The 19,856-nt window shown below is 41.9% G+C and overlaps 1 protein-coding gene across 2 annotated transcripts in view; it reads right to left on the bottom strand.

The window, feature by feature from the left end:
- The window catches only part of INSC (INSC spindle orientation adaptor protein), a 1,274,962-nt gene that overhangs the window by 522,557 nt on the left and 732,549 nt on the right, over positions 1 to 19,856 (bottom strand). For both annotated transcript variants that reach the window (XM_085648109.1, XM_085648108.1), the window contains exon 7: positions 16,644 to 16,757. In XM_085648109.1, the coding sequence (XP_085504235.1) occupies positions 16,644 to 16,757 (114 nt within the window). The remainder of the gene's footprint in view (positions 1 to 16,643; positions 16,758 to 19,856) is intronic.

Below are 19,856 nucleotides of genomic sequence, written 5' to 3' on the forward strand. Positions count from 1 at the left end.
TGCAGTCACCTAGTGACTGTGTGTATTTTATATGAGGTTGGAACTCTCCACACCTTATTTTACCCTTAAATGCTGCACAAGCGGCTGATTCTTGATGTTTTGTTCCAACTGCAGAATGGTCAGAATCATCAAATTATGAAAACATACTGATCTAGGGGCATTTTTTCACTGGGCAGAGGATTTTCATGTTTATATTGGAGGTATGCTTGTGTTTGCAGTGTAGAGTCAAAGACATAATATACATCTGTTCCTATTAGTAAATTGGCCCACTGTATCAATTTTGGATGTAGAGCTTTCACATTGGGAAACTGACTTTTGTGACAAACCTTTAAGGCTGGAAATGGGGTCAAAACTATTATTTGCTTTCCCTGAGACAATGTTCTTTCTTTCACTACATGAATCTGCACTGCCATCAGTATCTATTCTTTTGTTGTAAAACACATTTCTGCATTTGTGTGTAGGTGTGGTTTATATACTCTGTCATCCTCATTGAATATAATATATGTGTAACCTGTGGTTCCCACAATTACATGGATCACCAAATTTATGGTGTTAACAGGTGTGTGCAAGTGTTTTGATTCTAGAATGATTAAAAGACGGAATCAGAATAATCAGTCTTACTAGATTGGTAAAGAAGATGAACAATTCCACCATTGTATTTTAGCATTGTTTATAAGCATACATGTATAATCATATCTATACTGCTCCGTAGCGCTTCCTAACCTAGTGGTCTTAGGGGATGCAAATCTGCCGGAAAACCATAGGGTGATCAAACTCCCCAGTTACCTGTGAGTATATTTTATCTGGGAGCTCGTTTTTGTGTAGAGCAGGCCATCGCCCTTCTCAGAAAGGTAAACAGGATTCAGCTGGGCTGAAATTCCGGCATGGGGCGACATGCTCCTCTGTCTTAATAAAGGATTGGTATCATTCATATAATAAACATCACACAAGTTGCCATACCGGAGCCCCAGTCAGGCCATCATTATTGATTCTACCAATGGAGTGCTGTCATCGAGCAGACAACAACAAACATCAACATTTTGCACAGTGAACTGAAGCTTGGTACAGAATGTTCAAGTCCCTGATAATATGCATACAATGAAGTATAAATGTCAGCAAATCCATTTAAGAGAATATTATCCTGTATGTGTGTGCATGCAAATATGTGTCAAGAGTCAACATTTAAGAAAGATGCTAACTTTAAACATGAATGTGTAAACTGGTGGTGTTCACTGTCTGAGGCCTACATAACCACATGACAAATTCTGCTGCTAGACAGTGGATACTATCTAACCTACTCCTCCCCCTTTTTTACCCTTCTTCATTCCGTTCTGAAATCAGTTAAGCTCCATTTAACTTGACCCTCTCTGCCTTCTCCAATTGTAGAAGGCCAACTATCATTACCTTATAGCTCTCGCTCTCTTTTTTAGGCTGGACTATCAAACTTTAGCTAGGACTGTTAAATTGTATTACACCTGTTTATAAACCTGAAGTTGTTTCTGTAGTTCTTCGATTTTGTATGTAATACTCAATGTTTACTGTTGACTGTATGGTACCAACATACTTTACAATGCATGAGCACTATTTAAAACTGATAAACAAATCATTGTGTAAAAATTGCAGACAAGATAAATTCAGCCTGATGTACATTGAGACAAACCCTGTTGCCGGTAGGGCCAGGACTGCAAGCCCCAGATTCCCTACAGGCTGGAGGCCACACACACAATTCTTTTGCGCCAGGAGGTGTCGTTAAATTCCCACTGTGCGGGAGGCAAACCCTGTTGCCGGTGGGGGTAGGACTGCAAACTCCATATTTCCTCTCAGCAGGGGGCCACCCATGCTGTTCCTTTACACCTAGATGCACTGATAAATTCCAGCTGGGCTCCCGCTAATCGGGAGACAAACCCTGTTGCCAGTGGGGGCAGGACTGCAAGCCCCAGATTCCGTCATGGCAGGAGGCCCCCCACGCAGTTACTTTGCTCCTAGAGGTGCTGATAAATTCCCGCTGGGCTCCTGCTGTGCGGGACGTGCCCAGACGCGTGCCCGGGCTAAGACCGGGCCAAGGTCAGGCCAGTCTGCGCATCCGTCCACGACTATACGAGGATGGGAAGGGCCCACATTCTGAACCCTTGTATATAGTGCCTTTCAGTCTGGGATATTCAGGAAGCTGAAGTCAGGCCATCAAGCCAGCTGCTCCAGAAATTGAACAACTACTCATAGGTACTGTTTTTTTCTCTCACCGTCTAGGTTTAACAGTGGCTCTTCCTCCCCTCCACCCCAGAGCTGTGAGTAATTGGACTCATTAACATTTTGGGATTTATCTTGGAAGAATTTTGTCACTGATTAAGGGTAGGTAATAAGTGGAAGATAACGGCTCTGTCTCAACCCCTCTAACAAAACCCACATCAGTAGACGGGATGCTGGAACAAGCCATCAGCGTCATCAGCAATGAAATTGCCCGAACAGAGCTGAGGCTTTCTTTAAACCCAGGTGGTGATAGCGGGGGTCCTCCGGCCCTTCGCATTATTACCTTCTGGATATGTCCTCTGATCCTCCTTCAAATGGTGCTTTTTCTCCACCTATTCAAGGTCCAACTGTAAACCATGAGTATATTCCCCCAGATACCACCACTCCTTCCATGGTGTCAAGCAAAAAGCGGCCCACCACAAACCACCGAAAGAATCCAAACCTGGCAAGGGGCGCAAGCAGACAGTCAGCCCTCTCCCATCCTTCTCTGACACCCCACAAGAGACTGAGACTGCAGCAGCGAACGGTGCAGGAAAGTGCGGTGGGCGGGTGAGTTTGGGAGGGGGGAAGTCTACAGATGGCGGGATTTGGAAAATTAAATAAATCCTATTCCATCGACTGTCCACATCCCCCGTCTCACCCCGCCGCACTTACCTGCTCTGGCCGCTGCTGTGAGACTGCATCAATACCAAGCCCAAGGCCTCTACCACTACCATCACAGCAAGAAAAGTACTAGATCACCAACTCCATTAATGAACTTTTTGCTAATCATCTAGAGACTTTCTCAGAGAAGCTACATGCAATGTTTAGCACAGTACTTTCTCCTCTGCTTTCACGCTAGGATCTTATAGATCCCAAATTGGCCTCTTTTTCATCTGGCAGTGGTTATTTACCATCCCAACCAGGTAGCATCAATATCAACTCGGGTAGGTAGGACACTGTATCCAAAGCACACGTTGTACACCCGGCAGAATCCAGCCCATCAATTTACACACCATGGGCCCGATTCACAGAACTAACTTAAGACAAAATCCTAAACTTACTACCATTTTGGTATTCACAGAAGGCACTTACTCATTTCGGTATTCACAGAAGGCACTTACTCATTTCGGTATTCACAGAAGTTAGGAGTCCTAACTTTAGGACTCCTAAATGCCTTCTGTGAATACCGAAAGTCTTAAATTAGGATTTTTCTCAGTTTAGTAGTAGTATAGTTAGGACTACTAACTTTTGGACTCCTAAATGCCTTCTGTGAATACCGAAAGTCTTAAAATAAGGATTTTTCTCAATTTAGTAGTAGTAAAGTTAGAACTCCTAAGTTTAGGACTCCTAAATGCCTTCTGTGAATACCGAAAGCCTTAAAATTTGGATTTTTCTCAGTTTAGTAGTAGTATAGTTAGGACTCCTAAGTTTAGGACTCCTAAATGCCTTCTGTGAATACCGAAAGTCTTAAAATAAGGATTTTTCTCAATTTAGTAGTAGTAAAGTTAGGACTCCTAACTTTAGGACTCCTAAATGCCTTCTGTGAATATCGAAAGCCTTAAAATTAGGATTTTTCTCAGTTTAGTAGTAGTATAGTTAGGACTCCTAAGTTTAGGACTCCTAAACTGAGAAAAATCCTAATTTTAAGACTTTCGGTATTCACAGAAGGCATTTAGGAGTCCTAAACTTAGGACTCCTAACTTCTGTGAATACCGAAATGAGTAAGTGTCTTCTGTGAATACCAAAATGAGTAAGTACCTTCTGTGAATACAAAAATGGTAGTAAGTTTAGGATTTTGTCTTAAGTTAGTTCTGTGAATCGGGCCCCTTCTGTTCCATGTAACCCATCATTTCCCCGAGTCCAATTGAGTAAAAAAAAATATATTAATCAAGAAACATGTAGATCACTTGCTGAAGGAAGGTGCGATCCTTCTGCATGGTTACCCCCACTTTTTGCCTGGGGCTGTGATGGTTTCTGACTAGTCTGACTGGGATCCTGCTAATCAGGACACAAGTGTCTGTGCTTTTTCACTTAAATTGGTTTGGTAAGTACTTAGGTACATCCCAGATTGGACACTGGTGTAACCTTATCAGTCCCTAGTAAATGGTACTAAGGTACCCAGGGTATAGGTACACCAAGGGTCCCCCATGGGCTGTAGCATGTATTATACGACCCATTAAAGTCCACTCCATTTGTAACTACAGGCATGCAATTGCAGCCTGTGTAAATTGGTGCTAACACAACTTACGAAAGATATAGGTTTACCTCTATCTAATGTCACTGCCATTAAAACCTATAAGTAAACCCTAAGGCAGGTATTACAATACTGAATGTAGGGTGCTCGTTCTAAGTGTGAGGGTGCCCCTGCAGGAGCAGGACACCCCTACAGTCTAGGGAGTCCATTCTCACAGGTTGTAAGTGAGACAGCCATATAACATATAGAGGGGCACCACGTCATTACATGATGACATCTAAAAACTGGCTGTAACGAATCCTTTCATGCTTGGTGTCAAACAAGTTGGAATCATACCCCTGCACCATGAACGGTGTGAGAGGTATGATTCCATGCACCGTAAAGCTCCTTTGGGAGGCCCTCAGTGCTTCAGGTACCAGTCTTCGAGACCCGGACAGCAAGCTAGGGCTGCTGCCGGCCAGAGACATGTTTCTGCCCTCCTGCTGCTGAGCAAAGCTTGTGCAGAGGAAGGCAGAACAACAGGTATCCTGTCACAAGGAGGTGTGACCAGCTCCCAGACAGGGCTTAGTGTCTTGAGGCATGGTGGGTACACTTGCCGGCGCCACATAGTCTGCGTGCAGAGCACACTTGGTGCCCTCCATGCCTAGTCCAGTTCAAACCAGTTCAGGGATCCGTTGGCTCCTGCTATGGCATGAAACTTGACAAAGGACAAGGGAGTATCCTCCCCCTTGTCCTTAGGGAGGGGCCCCTCAATCATCCCAACCCTTTACGTAGGGTATTTAAGGTCTTACCTAAGGGTGGGTCTCTAGATTCGTTGTGGTACAAGATTCATTTCAAGCACCGCTTTTTCCTCAACCGCCTGGGCACTCTGGAGGTCGCTGGACTTTGCTCTGGGTATCACGGCTGCAACCGGAAAGACTCCTGCTGCTTCTGATTTTGACACTCTGCTCGTTTGCTGTAATGGCCATGCCTGTGCACCATACAGGAACCTTCCAAGGCTTATGGGCATCCAAGACACCTAAAGAAATCTCCCTTGAAGTGAAGGAGTCTCTTCCCTGCATCTGCTGACCCTGGATTCCCACAGACTCTGAAAGGCTCAGCAACACAGGTGGTGGGTCTTCACATCCCTCGAGGCCTGCCCTGTCCTCTCACCAGGTTTGAGGCCAGTATCCCTCGGCGGAGATGCAGGAACCGAACCCCTGTGCACTGTGTCGACTTCCAGTTGCAGAGGCTTGTTGGCTTACTTCCACTAAGATTTTCAGGCTCCAAGTAGCCCCAACATCAAGCATCTCCAGTCCCCTCTGCTTGCAGGTTCTTCACATCTTGAATCCATCTATGGGTTCCACTGGACACTTTCACCATCTCCGGCATCTTTCTGAAGTCCTCAATTGAGTTTGATGGCAGTTTCCGATGCCATTTCACAACTATGCACCCAGCTTCCCTGGTGCAGGTATCCTGGTTCCTAAGGTGTTAGCGGGTGTGGTGGCTCTCCAACCTTCTGTCTTCCTTGGGGTTTCTTTAGGGTCCACTGAGAAGGGTCCTTCTTTAAAATTGCAACAGCGACTTACTCATTGACTTGCATTGATCCAGTGGTCGTGTTCCCACTCTGCACACAGCCTACGTGGGGCTCCTGGTTACTTACATTGGGTGGTTCCTTGGGTCCCTGGCACTTCTACGTCTTTTGGGTATAGTCTTGACTTGAGCCGTGGTTCGCATACCACTATTTTTTATCTATGGTTTCATCTCCCCTTGGTGACCACTGTGTATTACATGCTACTTACCTGTTTCTTTTGCCAGTATTGTGTGTATTGTGTATATCTACGGCTAGGAGATATCTGTATGTGTTAGTGAGTGTCTTATAATAAATACATATTTTTATAAATACACTGTGTGGTTCTTTTTCACTTAACCTATACCTATAAAATTATGTTCTGGTAAAACAAGCTGCTTTACACTACTCCTGGACTAAGCCTGAAGGCTGCTCTCCGCAACTACCACTTCGAGAGCTTCTAAGACCACTAAAATCACCATAAGGGTTGTCTGGATTGGTGCAAGGTCCCCAATTATGTAAGTGTACACCATATACCAAACCTGCATTTCACACTCGACTACCTCACTTCTCAGATTTCCATGTCCCGTGAAGGGAGCAGAGGGTAACGTTTTTTCAGTGCAGCCACTTGTTTAACTTCCGGTTATTAATCTCCCTCCAGCCGTTTGCCCGCATGTGGCTGTTTTGTTGGACGTACCTTGGTTAAGAAATAACCAGGGTGAAACGTACTTCAAACTTTTTAACAAAGCCCTAGATTGGCTGGTTCGCCACAGAAGCATGTCTTTCTTCCATGCACGAGAAATCTTGCATGTAAGGAGATGTGCATGGATAGGGCCAAACTTCCCAGAACTCCATGGAGATTGTTGTGATGAATTTTAGATCCCCAAATTTGGTACATTATTCGCTTTTTAACCCTAGGCGTAGTAATATACCAATTATTTCCATTACTCTGGTTCCGCTTGGCTATTTCTATAGGCCAAAGTAGAGAGGGAGGCAGAGGTCGAGGCTAGGTAAATCCTCCTGACTGTTACGTAGTTAGACAAAAATCGAGTAGATCGAAGAAAATCCGTAGAGGACTGAGCAGTACCCCAATGATGAAGCCTACGACCTATGGTCAACCCTGGTGAGTGAGGGCTCTCTAGAAAAAAGTATTTTTTCTTGACAAGGGATTACAACAAATTCTTGCTGTATCCTATCTAAATCCCTAAGGGCAGGTTTTCTTCGATATACTCGATTTTTGTCTAACTATTTTATAGGCCTCCTCCTCTCTTAAGGCAGCATTCAAGTAACCTTCCTCTTGAAAATGGACTGAGTGCATTGGACACACGTTCTTTTATTTATCGTGGGTCTGATAATCTGTGCTAAATTAATTCTAGTCCCCAAGGCATAGCCAGCACACCTCCCATTATTGTTTCAGCCAGTGTTCTGGCCGCATTGCTCACAATGGGTGCCCTGTTCTCCATACCTACAACCCACAGGTTTGACGCACTTTCTGATCTGGACTGACATGGGGGCAAAAAAGCTCTTACAACATCTGCTGTCCCCCGATTACATTTCCGGCCGATAAATTACAAGAAATACCCATTGTTTCTACTGCTACCGAGCCACCAGCAAATACCTCTCGCCCTCTTACTACATAGTACAGAGCTCTTTCTATACTTATCTGGAATGTAGTAGGTCTTAAGTGGGAGATTAACAATAGCGAATGGCAAGCGTTTGTGTCAAAGTACGACATAATTGCATTACAAGAAACTTGGCTTACCGCTGCACTACAATATGAAGGTTATGCCTGGTACACCTCCCATGCTATTCCATTAACGCAGGCCAGGCTATGGGTGGGCTAGCTATTTCGGTCAGTATAAGCCTCCAAGTAGAGGTACTACAGGTCAACTCTGGGTCACCCTCCCTTTTACTGTTAATAATTTGCATTCTCAAGCCAAATAGAGCTTTATATCTGACAAATATTTATAATAATGACTTTACTAATGCCATTTGTGCACATTTTATTTGTTTGTTTAATTTTCAATCTGATATACAAACTAAGTCCGAAAATAGTCACCTGCAATGACACTTTTTTATTTGTGGTGATTTTAATGCAAAGTTAAGTGGGGGTTCATGGATCCAAGACAACCGTATACATGGGCACGTAACCACTCAGGATGCAAGGGGTGGTAGAGCTTCATATTACCTTACTGCTCATGGCCTGGTCGACTTACTTGAGACACTAGGAGGTGCTAATAGCACAGCCCCATCTTTTAGAGGATGGAGAAGCCTCACTTATAGATTATATGTTTGTAAGGTCAAACTTTAAACCTTGGTTCTATAAATGTGACATCTCACATACAGAATGGGGAGACCATAATGCTCTTTGCTGCTTTTACCGATCAAGGGCCTTACATAGAATAGCAACTTGGTATCCATCACACAACGCTCTTCAGATGGTTCAGAGGTCTGGCGCCTGAAAAAAAAACTATAGACTCATTATCAGTTCTTCTCAAATCATATGTAGGTGTATTTCTCAATTGCTTAGCTGAAAATAGACCAGAGTCGAGTCCATTGCCCTGCATTACCCTAGGTTAATTGGTATAATCAGAAAGTCAATGCTCAAGCCTATCCAGTCATGCAATATGAACCCTAGATGGTTTGATGGGCCCTAATCGAAATTTGAGGAATGCCCTAATTGCATGGTTTAGGGATAGGAGCACCTTTTCATTTACTGTAAGTTCTTTGTGAATCAGCTTACTCTGTCGGCATGCAGGCTTCCAGTCTCATAATGTGGCTGTACATAATTCTAGAATAGTGTATATAACACTTCAGTTGTCATCCAAATGTGAGATTAAATGTATACACTGTAGTTTCAGATCACTGTAAACATTTTACAGTTAGTACTGACTTGTGAAACAAAGCTGCATTATCTAGAAAATACAGAGAGTAGAAAATTGCGCTCTCAAACAGGATGAGGAATCTTCATAAGTGTGATTTGGAGCCACTAGAAATTGCAGCCCCGGGGAAGGACAGTAAATCCTATTGGGATTTAGTAAAATTAATTAGATCTAGAAATTCTCTCACAATCCATCTCTGAAAAACAATGTTTTAGGCTCAGATTGGGATACTCATTTCGTTTCCATCAATTCTATTGAGGAAGATCCTAGTACACTAACTGTCTTATGCAATAGATTACAGAATTCCTCACCCTTTTAAATATTTTTGCAGGAAGCAGAAAAAGCCATTCAACACAGCAGGGGTGGGAAAGCGAACGGGCCCAGATGGGGTGCCTATGGATCTGTTTAAATCCATGCCTGAGATATGGGGTTCAGTTATTACCAACACATTTAATTCTTGCTTAACAACTCATATACACCCTTCCTGAGCTACCGGGACAGTTGTGCCAATATTCAAAAAGGGTGACAGCATGGTTAAACTTATTGGCAGAGTTATTTATGAATGTTTAGGTAAATGGGCAGGGGATAAGGACAGTCTTTCCCCTTTTTAATTTGGTTTCCGTTCAAACGTAGGCACCAATGAACAGTGTTTGAACATGGCTTTGACAATTTCTAAGTACAATAATGCAAGACGCTATCCTATTTATCTTGCTTTCATGGATCTGTCTACCACCTTTGATTCAGTGAACAAAACCAAGCTATGGTTAATGTTGCTGGATCAACATTTTTATATTCATTACACACAGATCTTTCTGCTAGAGTTCGTTTAAATTCCTATAGCGAGCGGTCTTCTGATTTATCCTTGAAAGCGGAGTGTGACAAGGGTGTGTATTGGCTCCTCTACTGACATATAAATGGATTAACAGCTCATTTAACCTCTTCCCCTTCAGGTATACCTAGAATAGCAGGCACTCCGATTTCCATGTTACTTTACGCTGATGACATGGTATTGTTAGCCCTTACCCCGAAAGCACTGACGCACCACGTGGACTTCTTTGCCTCTTTTATGCAAAATTTGAATTTAAAAACTACCTACATCAGGTCACACATCATGTCCTGTGGACCCGGTAAATCGAAGCGAAACAAAATGAGTCTTCATGGGCAAGAACTAACGAGTTTTGTTACCTAGGACTACGTTGTAGCTCGGCAGGGTCTTGGAATCCCCACCTTGTTCAGGTTAGACTTAAGCTTAATAGAACAGCAGGGACAGTCTATAACTTGATTAGATCAGGGTCTAAAGGGACTGGTCTTTCACCACTGAAGTTGTATAATTCACAGTGTATTAGTGCAGCCACTTATATTGCAGGCTTCTGGGGTTTTAACAAATGTTGTTCCTTAAAGGCTGTAGAAGATTGTTCCCTCTGGCGGTTGCTGAGTTTGCCATTAACTACTTCCAGTTTCATCACTCACTTGGAGTTAAATTAGTGATTCAGATTGGATAAAGTATGTCTGGCGCCACTCCTACTATGGGTTAGTGTCTGGACGACACAGCGTCAAACTTATTATCCTTGACGGTCTAGCATTGGATAAGATCTACTCTATTCCATGGCTAAGTTATATATGGGGCAGTCTGGAAACTCTGGGCCTGATTCACAGAACTGACTTAAGACAAAATCCTAAACTTACTACCATTTTGGTATTCACAGAAGGCACTTACTCATTTTGGTATTCACAGAAGGCACTTACTCATTTCGGTATTCACAGAAGTTAGGAGTCCTAACTTTAGGACTCCTAAATGCATTCTGTGAATACCGAAAGTCTTAAAATTAGGATTTTTCTCAGTTTAGTAGTAGTATAGTTAGGACTCCTAACTTTAGGACTCCTAAATGCCTTCTGTGAATACCGAAAGTCTTAAAATTAGGATTTTTCTCAGTTTAGTAGTAGTAAAGTTAGGAGTCCCAACCTTAGGACTCCTAAACTGAGAAAAATCCTACTTTTAAGACTTTCGGTATTCACAGAAGGTATTTATGAGTCCTAAAGTTAGGACTCCTAACTTCTGTGAATACCGAAGTGAGTAAGTGTCTTCTGTGAATACCAAAATGAGTAAGTGCCTTCTGTGAATACGAAAATGGTAGTAAGGTTAGGATTTTGTCTTAAGTTAGTTCTCTGAATCGGGCCCTCTTGGTTTATGCGCCTGGTTTATTGAACCTAGCAGTATTTCTGAAACTGTTACGGTAGAGGTGAAAACATCATTCATGGAGTATTAAGCAGATACAAGAATTAACAATTAGTTAACAAAACCCTCAGTTGTGAATTATTGTAGATCCTTACCCACAGGTGAACCTGCTATGAATCTATCTTTAGATTTTACAAGATGGGAGCGATGACTTCTATTCCGTTTTAGGGCAGGATCAAAGTGTTTTTTTTTAAACTCCACAGACCTAGAGGGAAACATAGAATCTAACTGCCCCCTGTGATAATACACAATCACTTTTGCACTTTATGTTTTTTTGTAAATTGTACAGTTTAGCATGTAAACACTTTCTGAAGCCTCTATAATGTAAGGTTGGATTTCGACTGTGTAAAGTAGCTCTGCTCCACTTACATTTGTTAAGCATACCTGAAATTTCCTACCATGTTTGCTCCTTCTTGAAAGTAGTCGTCTGGGCTAGAAAGACTAAGGTAGTCTAACTTTCTGACTTATATGCACACTATGGGTTACTAGCTGGATGTCAGTATACTTTCTTTTCCATGGAGGGAGAGCGATTTCTGTGTGAACTCTTCTCTTTCTATGCTCATGTGCTCATGCTTAAAAAGCCACAACTTGCATTGAACTTGCCTTCGATAGGTGGAATATGGCTGAGGTTTCCCTTTTACTTTTGTGTTAGCAGGAGAACATGGCAGATCCTATTGGAGGTTTTTGTTCTCCTTCTCTTTCCCTTTCTTCTGTTTAAAATTGGCCAATTGTGATATGAGTGTAGTGATTCTCTAATTTTAACCACAATCCGCGTTTCTTGTTCTTTTTTATCTTGGTCATATGATGACATTTGGAGACTCAAAGTACGTCATAATTATATTTTTAAATGTTTTAAATTTATTGTAAATCTGTGTTTAAACTTCTGAGATATTATGGACCGAATAAAGATTTTATTTATTTTTTAAATCATTGTGTAAAAATTGCAGACTAGGTACATTCAGCCATTTGTAAATGTTTTCTTTTTCCCTCACAGGGAATACATTTTTTTGCACTTTGGTAAAACTCTTTTATCCCACACTTACTAATCTGGGGGAGGACTGTTCCCCTTCCCCATCCTGCAAGTGGAGTTACTCCAGCCCTTAGTTGGCGTAAAACATTCACCATTTCCAGGCTGAAAAAGTGTAGGATCAGAGTTTTTGAAAAGCCAACCATGCCTTGTTCCACACACTCCTCACCCCCTGCATGAAGTTTACCACTTTGCAATTCAAAACACTAGTGGAGGAAAATAACACAGAATGTAGCCCATTTACCTCTATACGGAAACCTTCCTTGAGTGCTTGACAGGTGTAAACATATGTTTACGGGTGGCAATGTCCTTGTGAACGAAAACCAATGAATTCTCTTTTTGCTTATTGATATATTATTGATTTATGCAGAAGCGTGCATGTGGGTGTGCACACAGTAGAAAAGTATGATAGTGACACTGCTACTGAGAGAACTGCAGTTGTTCATATCAATAGCAACCAGGTTAATTGACCAAAATATGGCCTAACATAAAAAGGGCAAATGCCTGAAAATGGTAGCTGAAAAAATCTTTATAGCCTCGTTGCCGCGTCTTATAAACTTATTTCTGACAGCAGTGGAGCTGAAACAATTTTCAGAGTAGGGGGGCTGCCATCAATGTTACATCACCCACGTCCTGAGGATTGTGAAAAATCCAAAAGTCGCACAAGAACAAGTGAAGCACATGAGTCACGCCATTTAGTAGGAGAGTGATAAGGGGGAAGTATGTAGCTAGTGGTGCCTTTTATTGCACACTGTCACATATGTATCACTAAAGCATGGTGTGGTATTGCACTCTCATTTACAAACACCACATTTTTCATTGAAATGGCCACTAAATTTGCACAAACCTGCAGTTTTACTGCCAAAACTACATTATGCCAAAATCACAAAGTGAGGAAATCATCTTTCAGTGAATAATTATCATTTGCACATCATTAAGTGTCTTGATTTGTTTTGATCTAAAAAGAAATGTCTGTTTCCATCACACTTCAGAATTACAAAAAAAGTGCTTCTTTTGTGCTTTCTTAACTGCTGATATATTTTGAAATATTTGCACAATCCATGTACATGTATTTAAATGGTTTTGCATTAGAAAACAATGACATCCTACAGCCTTTCGAACAACGTAATCCTGCGCACACATTCAAAATCAATTGCACAGATGCAACGTTTAAACATAAATAGAATGTCCAGAGTGCTTCAGTGCTACTGGGTTTTCTTTATTCCTGAAAGAAACATAACCAGCCGACACGTGTTTCATCGGGGAAGAGCAAACCCACAACTCTTCAGGGCTAGGAATGATACAAACAAATGAATTGAGCGCACAACAATCGTGATTATTGAAAATGTACGCATATCAACTCCAAACTCCCAAGTGAGGAACACCTACACACTCGTGGAAACCCAACGTAAGAATTCAATTGAAGTGGTAAACAATGCATCATAGAGAGTGATCACTGGCGTATTTGCAAGAATATCAAGAATTCACAAAATTGTTTTGTGAGTGAAACGGAATGTGAACGCAGAAGCAGAATGATGTCAAGACATAATGGTAAGCGAAATGCAATAAGAGAGTGATGCGGTACGAGTGAAACAGTAAGGAAAAAAGGGGAACCGGTGACAGAAACAGTGAAGTGCTAACGGAGGGGTGGCATGCTCGGAAGTCCTAAAAACACTGAGACGGGCAGAAGGAAGAACAAAGAGAGAGATGAAAGAGGCGAGGGAAAGGAAAACAAGCAGGGACCAATGTAAGTAAAAATAACCAGAGTCAAAGGACCCTGAGAGGGACCATAATCAAAATACATAGAGGCTGGGGATAAGTATTGAAAGACTAAGGCGTATGATAAACTTACTGAGTGAAGCAAGTCGATGCGCGTACTGTACATGGGTGTTATCTGTTTTACATGTTCTGAAACTCTTTTTTCTCATCTTTTTCTACTAATTTTTTTTTAGATATACACCTCGTTTTAGCAACTCTCTACAGGTACCTTCTTTTCTGTTTCATGTCCATTATACGCTTCTTTCCCTTTCCCTCGCCTCTTTCATCTTTCTCTTTGTTCTTCCTTCTGCCCGTCTCGGTGTTTTCAGGACTTCCAAGCATGCCACCCCTCCGTTAGCACTTCACTGTTTCTGTCACTGGTTCCCCTTTTTTCCTTACTGTTTCACTCGTACCGCATCACTCTCTTATTGCATTTCACTTACCATTATGTCTTGACATCATTCTGCTTCTGCGTTCACATTCCGTTTCACTCACAAAACAATTTTGTGAATTCTTGATATTCTTGGAAATACACCAGTGATCACTCTCTATGATGCATTGTTTACCACTTCAATTGAATTCTATGGGCCCGATTCACAGAACTAACTTAAGATAAAATCCTAAACTTACTACCATTTTGGTATTCACAGAAGGCACTTACTCATTTCGGTATTCACAGAAGGCACTTACTCATTTCGGTATTCACAGAAGTTAGGAGTCCTAACTTTAGGACTCCTAAATGCCTTCTGTGAATACCGAAAGTCTTAAAATAAGGATTTTTCTCAATTTAGTAGTAGTAAAGTTAGGACTCCTAACTTTAGGACTCCTAAATGCCTTCTGTGAATACCGAAAGCCTTAAAATTAGGATTTTTCTCAGTTTAGTAGTAGTATAGTTAGGACTCCTAAGTTTAGGACTCCTAAACTGAGAAAAATCCTAATTTTAAGACTTTCGGTATTCACAGAAGGCATTTAGGAGTCCTAAACTTAGGACTCCTAACTTCTGTGAATACCGAAATGAGTAAGTGTCTTCTGTGAATACCAAAATGAGTAAGTACCTTCTGTGAATACGAAAATGGCAGTAAGTTTAGGATTTTGTCTTAAGTTAGTTCTGTGAATCGGGCCCTTACGTTGGGTTTCCATGAGTGTGTAGGTGTTCCTCACTTGGGAGTTTGGAGTTGATATGCGTACATTTTCAATAATCACGAATGTTGTGCGCTCATTTCATTTGTTTGTATCATTCCTAGCCCTGAAGAGTCGTGGGTTTACTCTTCCCCGATGAAACACGTGTCGGCTGGTTACGTTTCTTTCAGGAATAAAGAAAACCCAGTAGCACTGAAGCACTCTGGACATTCTATTTATGTTTAAACGTTGCATCTGTGAAATTGATTTCGTATGTGTGCGCAGGATTACGTTGTTCGTTTTTGCTGTAGGGCTTCCCTACTCACATTGAGGGGTTTTATAGGGTCTCCCCTATCTGTTTGCACCTTCCCTACCAGATCACCCAATTTACAACACGCATATTTGCCGAGCGCCATTACTTCCTACATACTTAAACCCTACGCAATTGCTTTCCTACAGCCTTTCGTTTCACTCACCCATGCTTCAATTTGTAGCCAGAGAATGAAATATAAACACCAAACTCCTTTTTAAAAGAATAAGCACCAATTTTTCAGAAGCTATAGCCTAACATTTGACCTCTGTACAGGAAATGTGACAAAAACAAAGTTTATATTTATGTTTACTGCCTATTCACCTTCTGAGCTTCAGCATGGTCATTTTGGGGGGTACTGCAGCGCCCTTTCTTCCAGCGCTTATGACTAAGAGTGTGTATAGCTACCAGTATCCGTTTAGCACCACTAATGCCCATGACAGGAAAGTCAACTGCATCAAAAGAAGCACTAATTACACTTCGAAATGAGGTGAGCTCGAGGTGAGCGAGCCCCGGGCTCATGCCCAGCGGCTGTAATGTGAAATGTTGTTTATGTGTGGTCCCCAAGTTCTCAGGGAAGTGGAGTGATTTTTGCTTCGGATGCACTATCCCTGCGCCTGAAAATTAAACGTTCTTGATGGAGGTGTTTTTCCTACAGTTGGTTGATGTTTTTTCCAGTGGTTTTTGTTTGATCTTTTGACAATCAGGAACATTTCAGTTCTTCTGGCCGAATTTCTTCCACTGCCATATGCATGTAATTGTAATACCACAAAGTTTGCCATCCAGCAGCGATGCAGTCCTGACGGGGCCGTAATTAACTGGCCTTACGTAAGTAATTGTCTGACGTCTGTGCACTTGGAAAGGCTAGGCGAGTGAAAGAGGGATGCGGTTTACTATTAATACATTCCATCAAACTGAACTCTTGCAATTAAAAGGTTTTTCGCCTGTCGTTGCTCAGGAAATGTGCTGCTTTGCGTTTACGTTCATTGTGCACATCTGGCTGTCTACACCCTAAACTGAAACTACAGCAACAAACGTACAGGAAACAAGGGATATATTTTGTAAAATGGCAAAAAATATCACATTAAAAATGTACACAAGCTAAATAATTTCAAACCATCGAACGCGGCCATTTAAAAAGCATGTTTCTACTTCCGAAGGTTATTGACGATATAATCCTTGGCACAAACTGTATTAAAGCAAGGAAACACTTGATAATATGAATCCAGGGATGTGAGCATGTGTGGAGTTTCTCTTCCAACAAATAATGCACAGTATTTTTACACGAACACATAAGTTACCATGCTGGGTTTGCATAATGTCATAATGTGCACTTTACCTTTGCTATGATATGACACATGCGAGCGCCTTCCTGAGTCAGGCTGAATAGGTTGCTGGCGGCTGCCTCGATGTTATCAATGTTATCCGAGGAATCTATTTGTCTCACCAGGTTCTGCGTAAATAAATGCATTGCTTTGTTATTAGAGAATTACCACCTCTGTTTCAAAAACAATCCGTAGAATTTGAAGGTTTATGCTGTTTTTCATTTCAATTGTCAATTAAAAGTAGGCACTACAATTATATCATTCGACAAATAAAAAATAAAAACTGACTCAACAAATTCAGAATCTAAAACGATTAATCACAGAAATGGGGGTTTCTAGTTCGCAATGGCTTGCACCCTGTCCAAATAGGGACCCTTCATTCTAGCTAGAATAGGGGAGTTAGACATCCTGATAACCCCTACTGATTTAGGTTGGCACAAGCATTCAGGCTCATCTCAGAGGCAATGTGTAAGGTATTTGCACATAAAACACACAGTGAATACACTACAAATGGACACCAAACCAGTTCAGAAAAATAAAGTACCTTTATCTGAACCAAACAAGACCAAAATGACAAAAATCCTGCATACACAACTCAAAAATATGACTTTTAAGAGGTTTCAAGCAATTCTACCAATAGAACTTTATGGATCTGTGATTTTACACAAAGTACCTCAAATGCGTCAAAATTCACAAGGTAAAACAGCTGGAGAAGAGCGAAGCATTGAAAAACACAGCAATGTGTTGATTCCTGAGTCCTTGGAGAGGTGATGCGTCTGTTGCACTACATGCAGGAGAAGAGTTGCGTCGAATCCGGACTGTAGGGGGAAGCGATGCATCAATTCCAGACAGTTCTGGAATGCTGGTGATGCGTCAGAAAAACTTGGCGCACAGGTGTGCGTGGAAATCCCGATGCGCCAGAGGTCAATGCGGCGGCACCAAACAGGCGCTGCATTGATTTCTTCCGCCAAGGTCCCACAATGCATCTCTTCTTTCAGCCAGACAGCAAGGCCTGCATTGGAGTCAGTGCAAGGGTCTTGGACGTCAGAGACACAGTGCTCTGAACTCGGGCAGCATCAGTTTTTCCGGACGCTGACAGGAGCTGCGTTCATTTCTTCAATCACAGGCGGTGCGTGGGAATTTCTCCGGATGTCAGTGTTGCGTCGGAAAAACAGACACTGAAAGGGTGAAGCGTCGTTTTTATGGTATAAAGCTGGTCTTTGCAGCAGGAACAACCTCTAAAGGCCCATAACTAGATTTGGCACCACAAGGCAGGTCAGAACCCCAAGCAGTGGAATTCAGGTATGCTGCAGACGGAGTCTTTCATGGCCCTGAGACTTCCAACAGGAGGCAAGCACACACAAGCCTTTGGAGAAACTTCACAAGCAGGATACAAAGCAAAGTCCAGTCCCTTTCCTCTCCAAAGCAAAAGCAGCAACTGCAGGCCAACCCAGCAAAGCAACACACAGCAAAGGTGCAGTTCTCCTCCTCACAGCTCTTCAGCTCTTCTCCTTGGCAGAGGTTCCTCTTGATCCAGAAGTGTTTTAAAAGTTTGGGATTTTAGGTCCAGTACTTATACCTTTTGGCCTTTGAAGTAGGCATACTTCAAATAATTGTCGTCATAGTGCACAAGTTCCTATCCTGCCTGGTCTTGGCTCCAGACACACCTCAGGGGGGTGGAGACATCTTTTTGAGATGCCAGGCACAGCCCTGTTTAGGTGCATTCACTGCTGACTAAAATGGACTTTGAAGTTTTTGGGATAAAATGTAAAATGTTCTGAATTTGTTATGTTATCAATCATTACAAGTGAGATTGAATAATCATGGATCTATGGAAATGCAGAGAAATTTTGCTTATGTATTGCTCTTTTTAACCAAGTGGTTTGTATGACAAAGAATGTGGTATGTATGCGGTATGAGCAGTGTGTGGTGTTGGGTAGGTGATGACTAATCAATTGCTCTTCCAATCTGGTGAATTGTTTGTTATTTATCTAATTAAGGTTTGATATTTCAAAATAAGAAAACAGAAAACAAGTGATTTACTGTGACTCTAAATGAAGAAATAAAAATGGAAGAAAATTACATATATATATAGTATGTGTTGCAATATGGCTCTATAATGTGTATATCTGAGTACAATTGGAGTTTTTCCGAGTATCAGTATTAGGGAGTATCTAAAGGTGTTCTTAAAGGGAGGGAGAAACAGAGTGGCATAAAGTGAGATGATGGATTGATAAAAATGCAAGAGACAGTGAGCAAGGTTTGTGAGACTGTGACCATTTTGCAGTGTAGAGGTTGGTCGGAGAATGTCTGAGCAATGGAACCGGCACAGCAGGGATGCTGTCACGTGGTCAAGGTACCCGTCATAAGCTTAGGTGAACACAACTTCATCCCCTGCAATATTAACAAACTTATCAACTGCAGCAATTCAAATACACTGTGAGAAAGTGGATTTTTAGTTGAAGTTGATGGTTGTCCTCTTATAGTAATAATTCCTGACTGGGACCAGGTAAGTAAAAAAATGTTTTATCTGAGCTCATGCCTTGGTAGCTGTAACACAGAGCACACAGGCTTACCTTAAGAGAAATGTGCAAAGAATATAGGAGTACCAAAACAGTTGAAACACTATGACAAGTTATTTACATCTCGCAATGTCACTCAGATATGGGATTGTAGTAACAAAGCCAATCCCAGCAGATCCCTCCACTTTTTGTCACTCTCCAACCATGTCAGCTCAGGACCAAAACTATGTAAAAATTAAATTTGGGGTTGGACAACACACTGCAGTAGACAATAATGTAAACGATGATCGTAAAAAAATACCAGTAAAAGTCCAGCAAAGCTGCTCAAAGCTGCCAGTTTACTGTAACCATAAACGGCATCTATCTCTCACACCTCATCATCCAAAACACTGCTATTCGCTGTGTCCCAGATCACGATAGCTGCACCTCGGTGGTCATCATGCACAACATGGAGATGCTCCCACTAAGGACCACAAAATAAACATAACAACCTTACAACCCTACACCTTTCATGGCGTAGTTTGAGGCACATGTAGGCAAGTACTTCAGTGGCCCACATACGGGTATTAAGTGCTTTATAAATGCTGCACTACAATAAATACAAGATTGCTGAGCAGGAGGATGGTCTGCAATGCAGGAGTGAGGAGGAAAGGGCCTGAAGTGCCTGTGGACCACAGTTGGTAATACTGAGAAGATCTGTGCTTC

This window comes from Triturus cristatus, chromosome 3_2 (assembly GCF_964204655.1).
Source record: "Triturus cristatus chromosome 3_2, aTriCri1.1, whole genome shotgun sequence".
Lineage (NCBI taxonomy): Eukaryota > Metazoa > Chordata > Amphibia > Caudata > Salamandridae > Triturus > Triturus cristatus.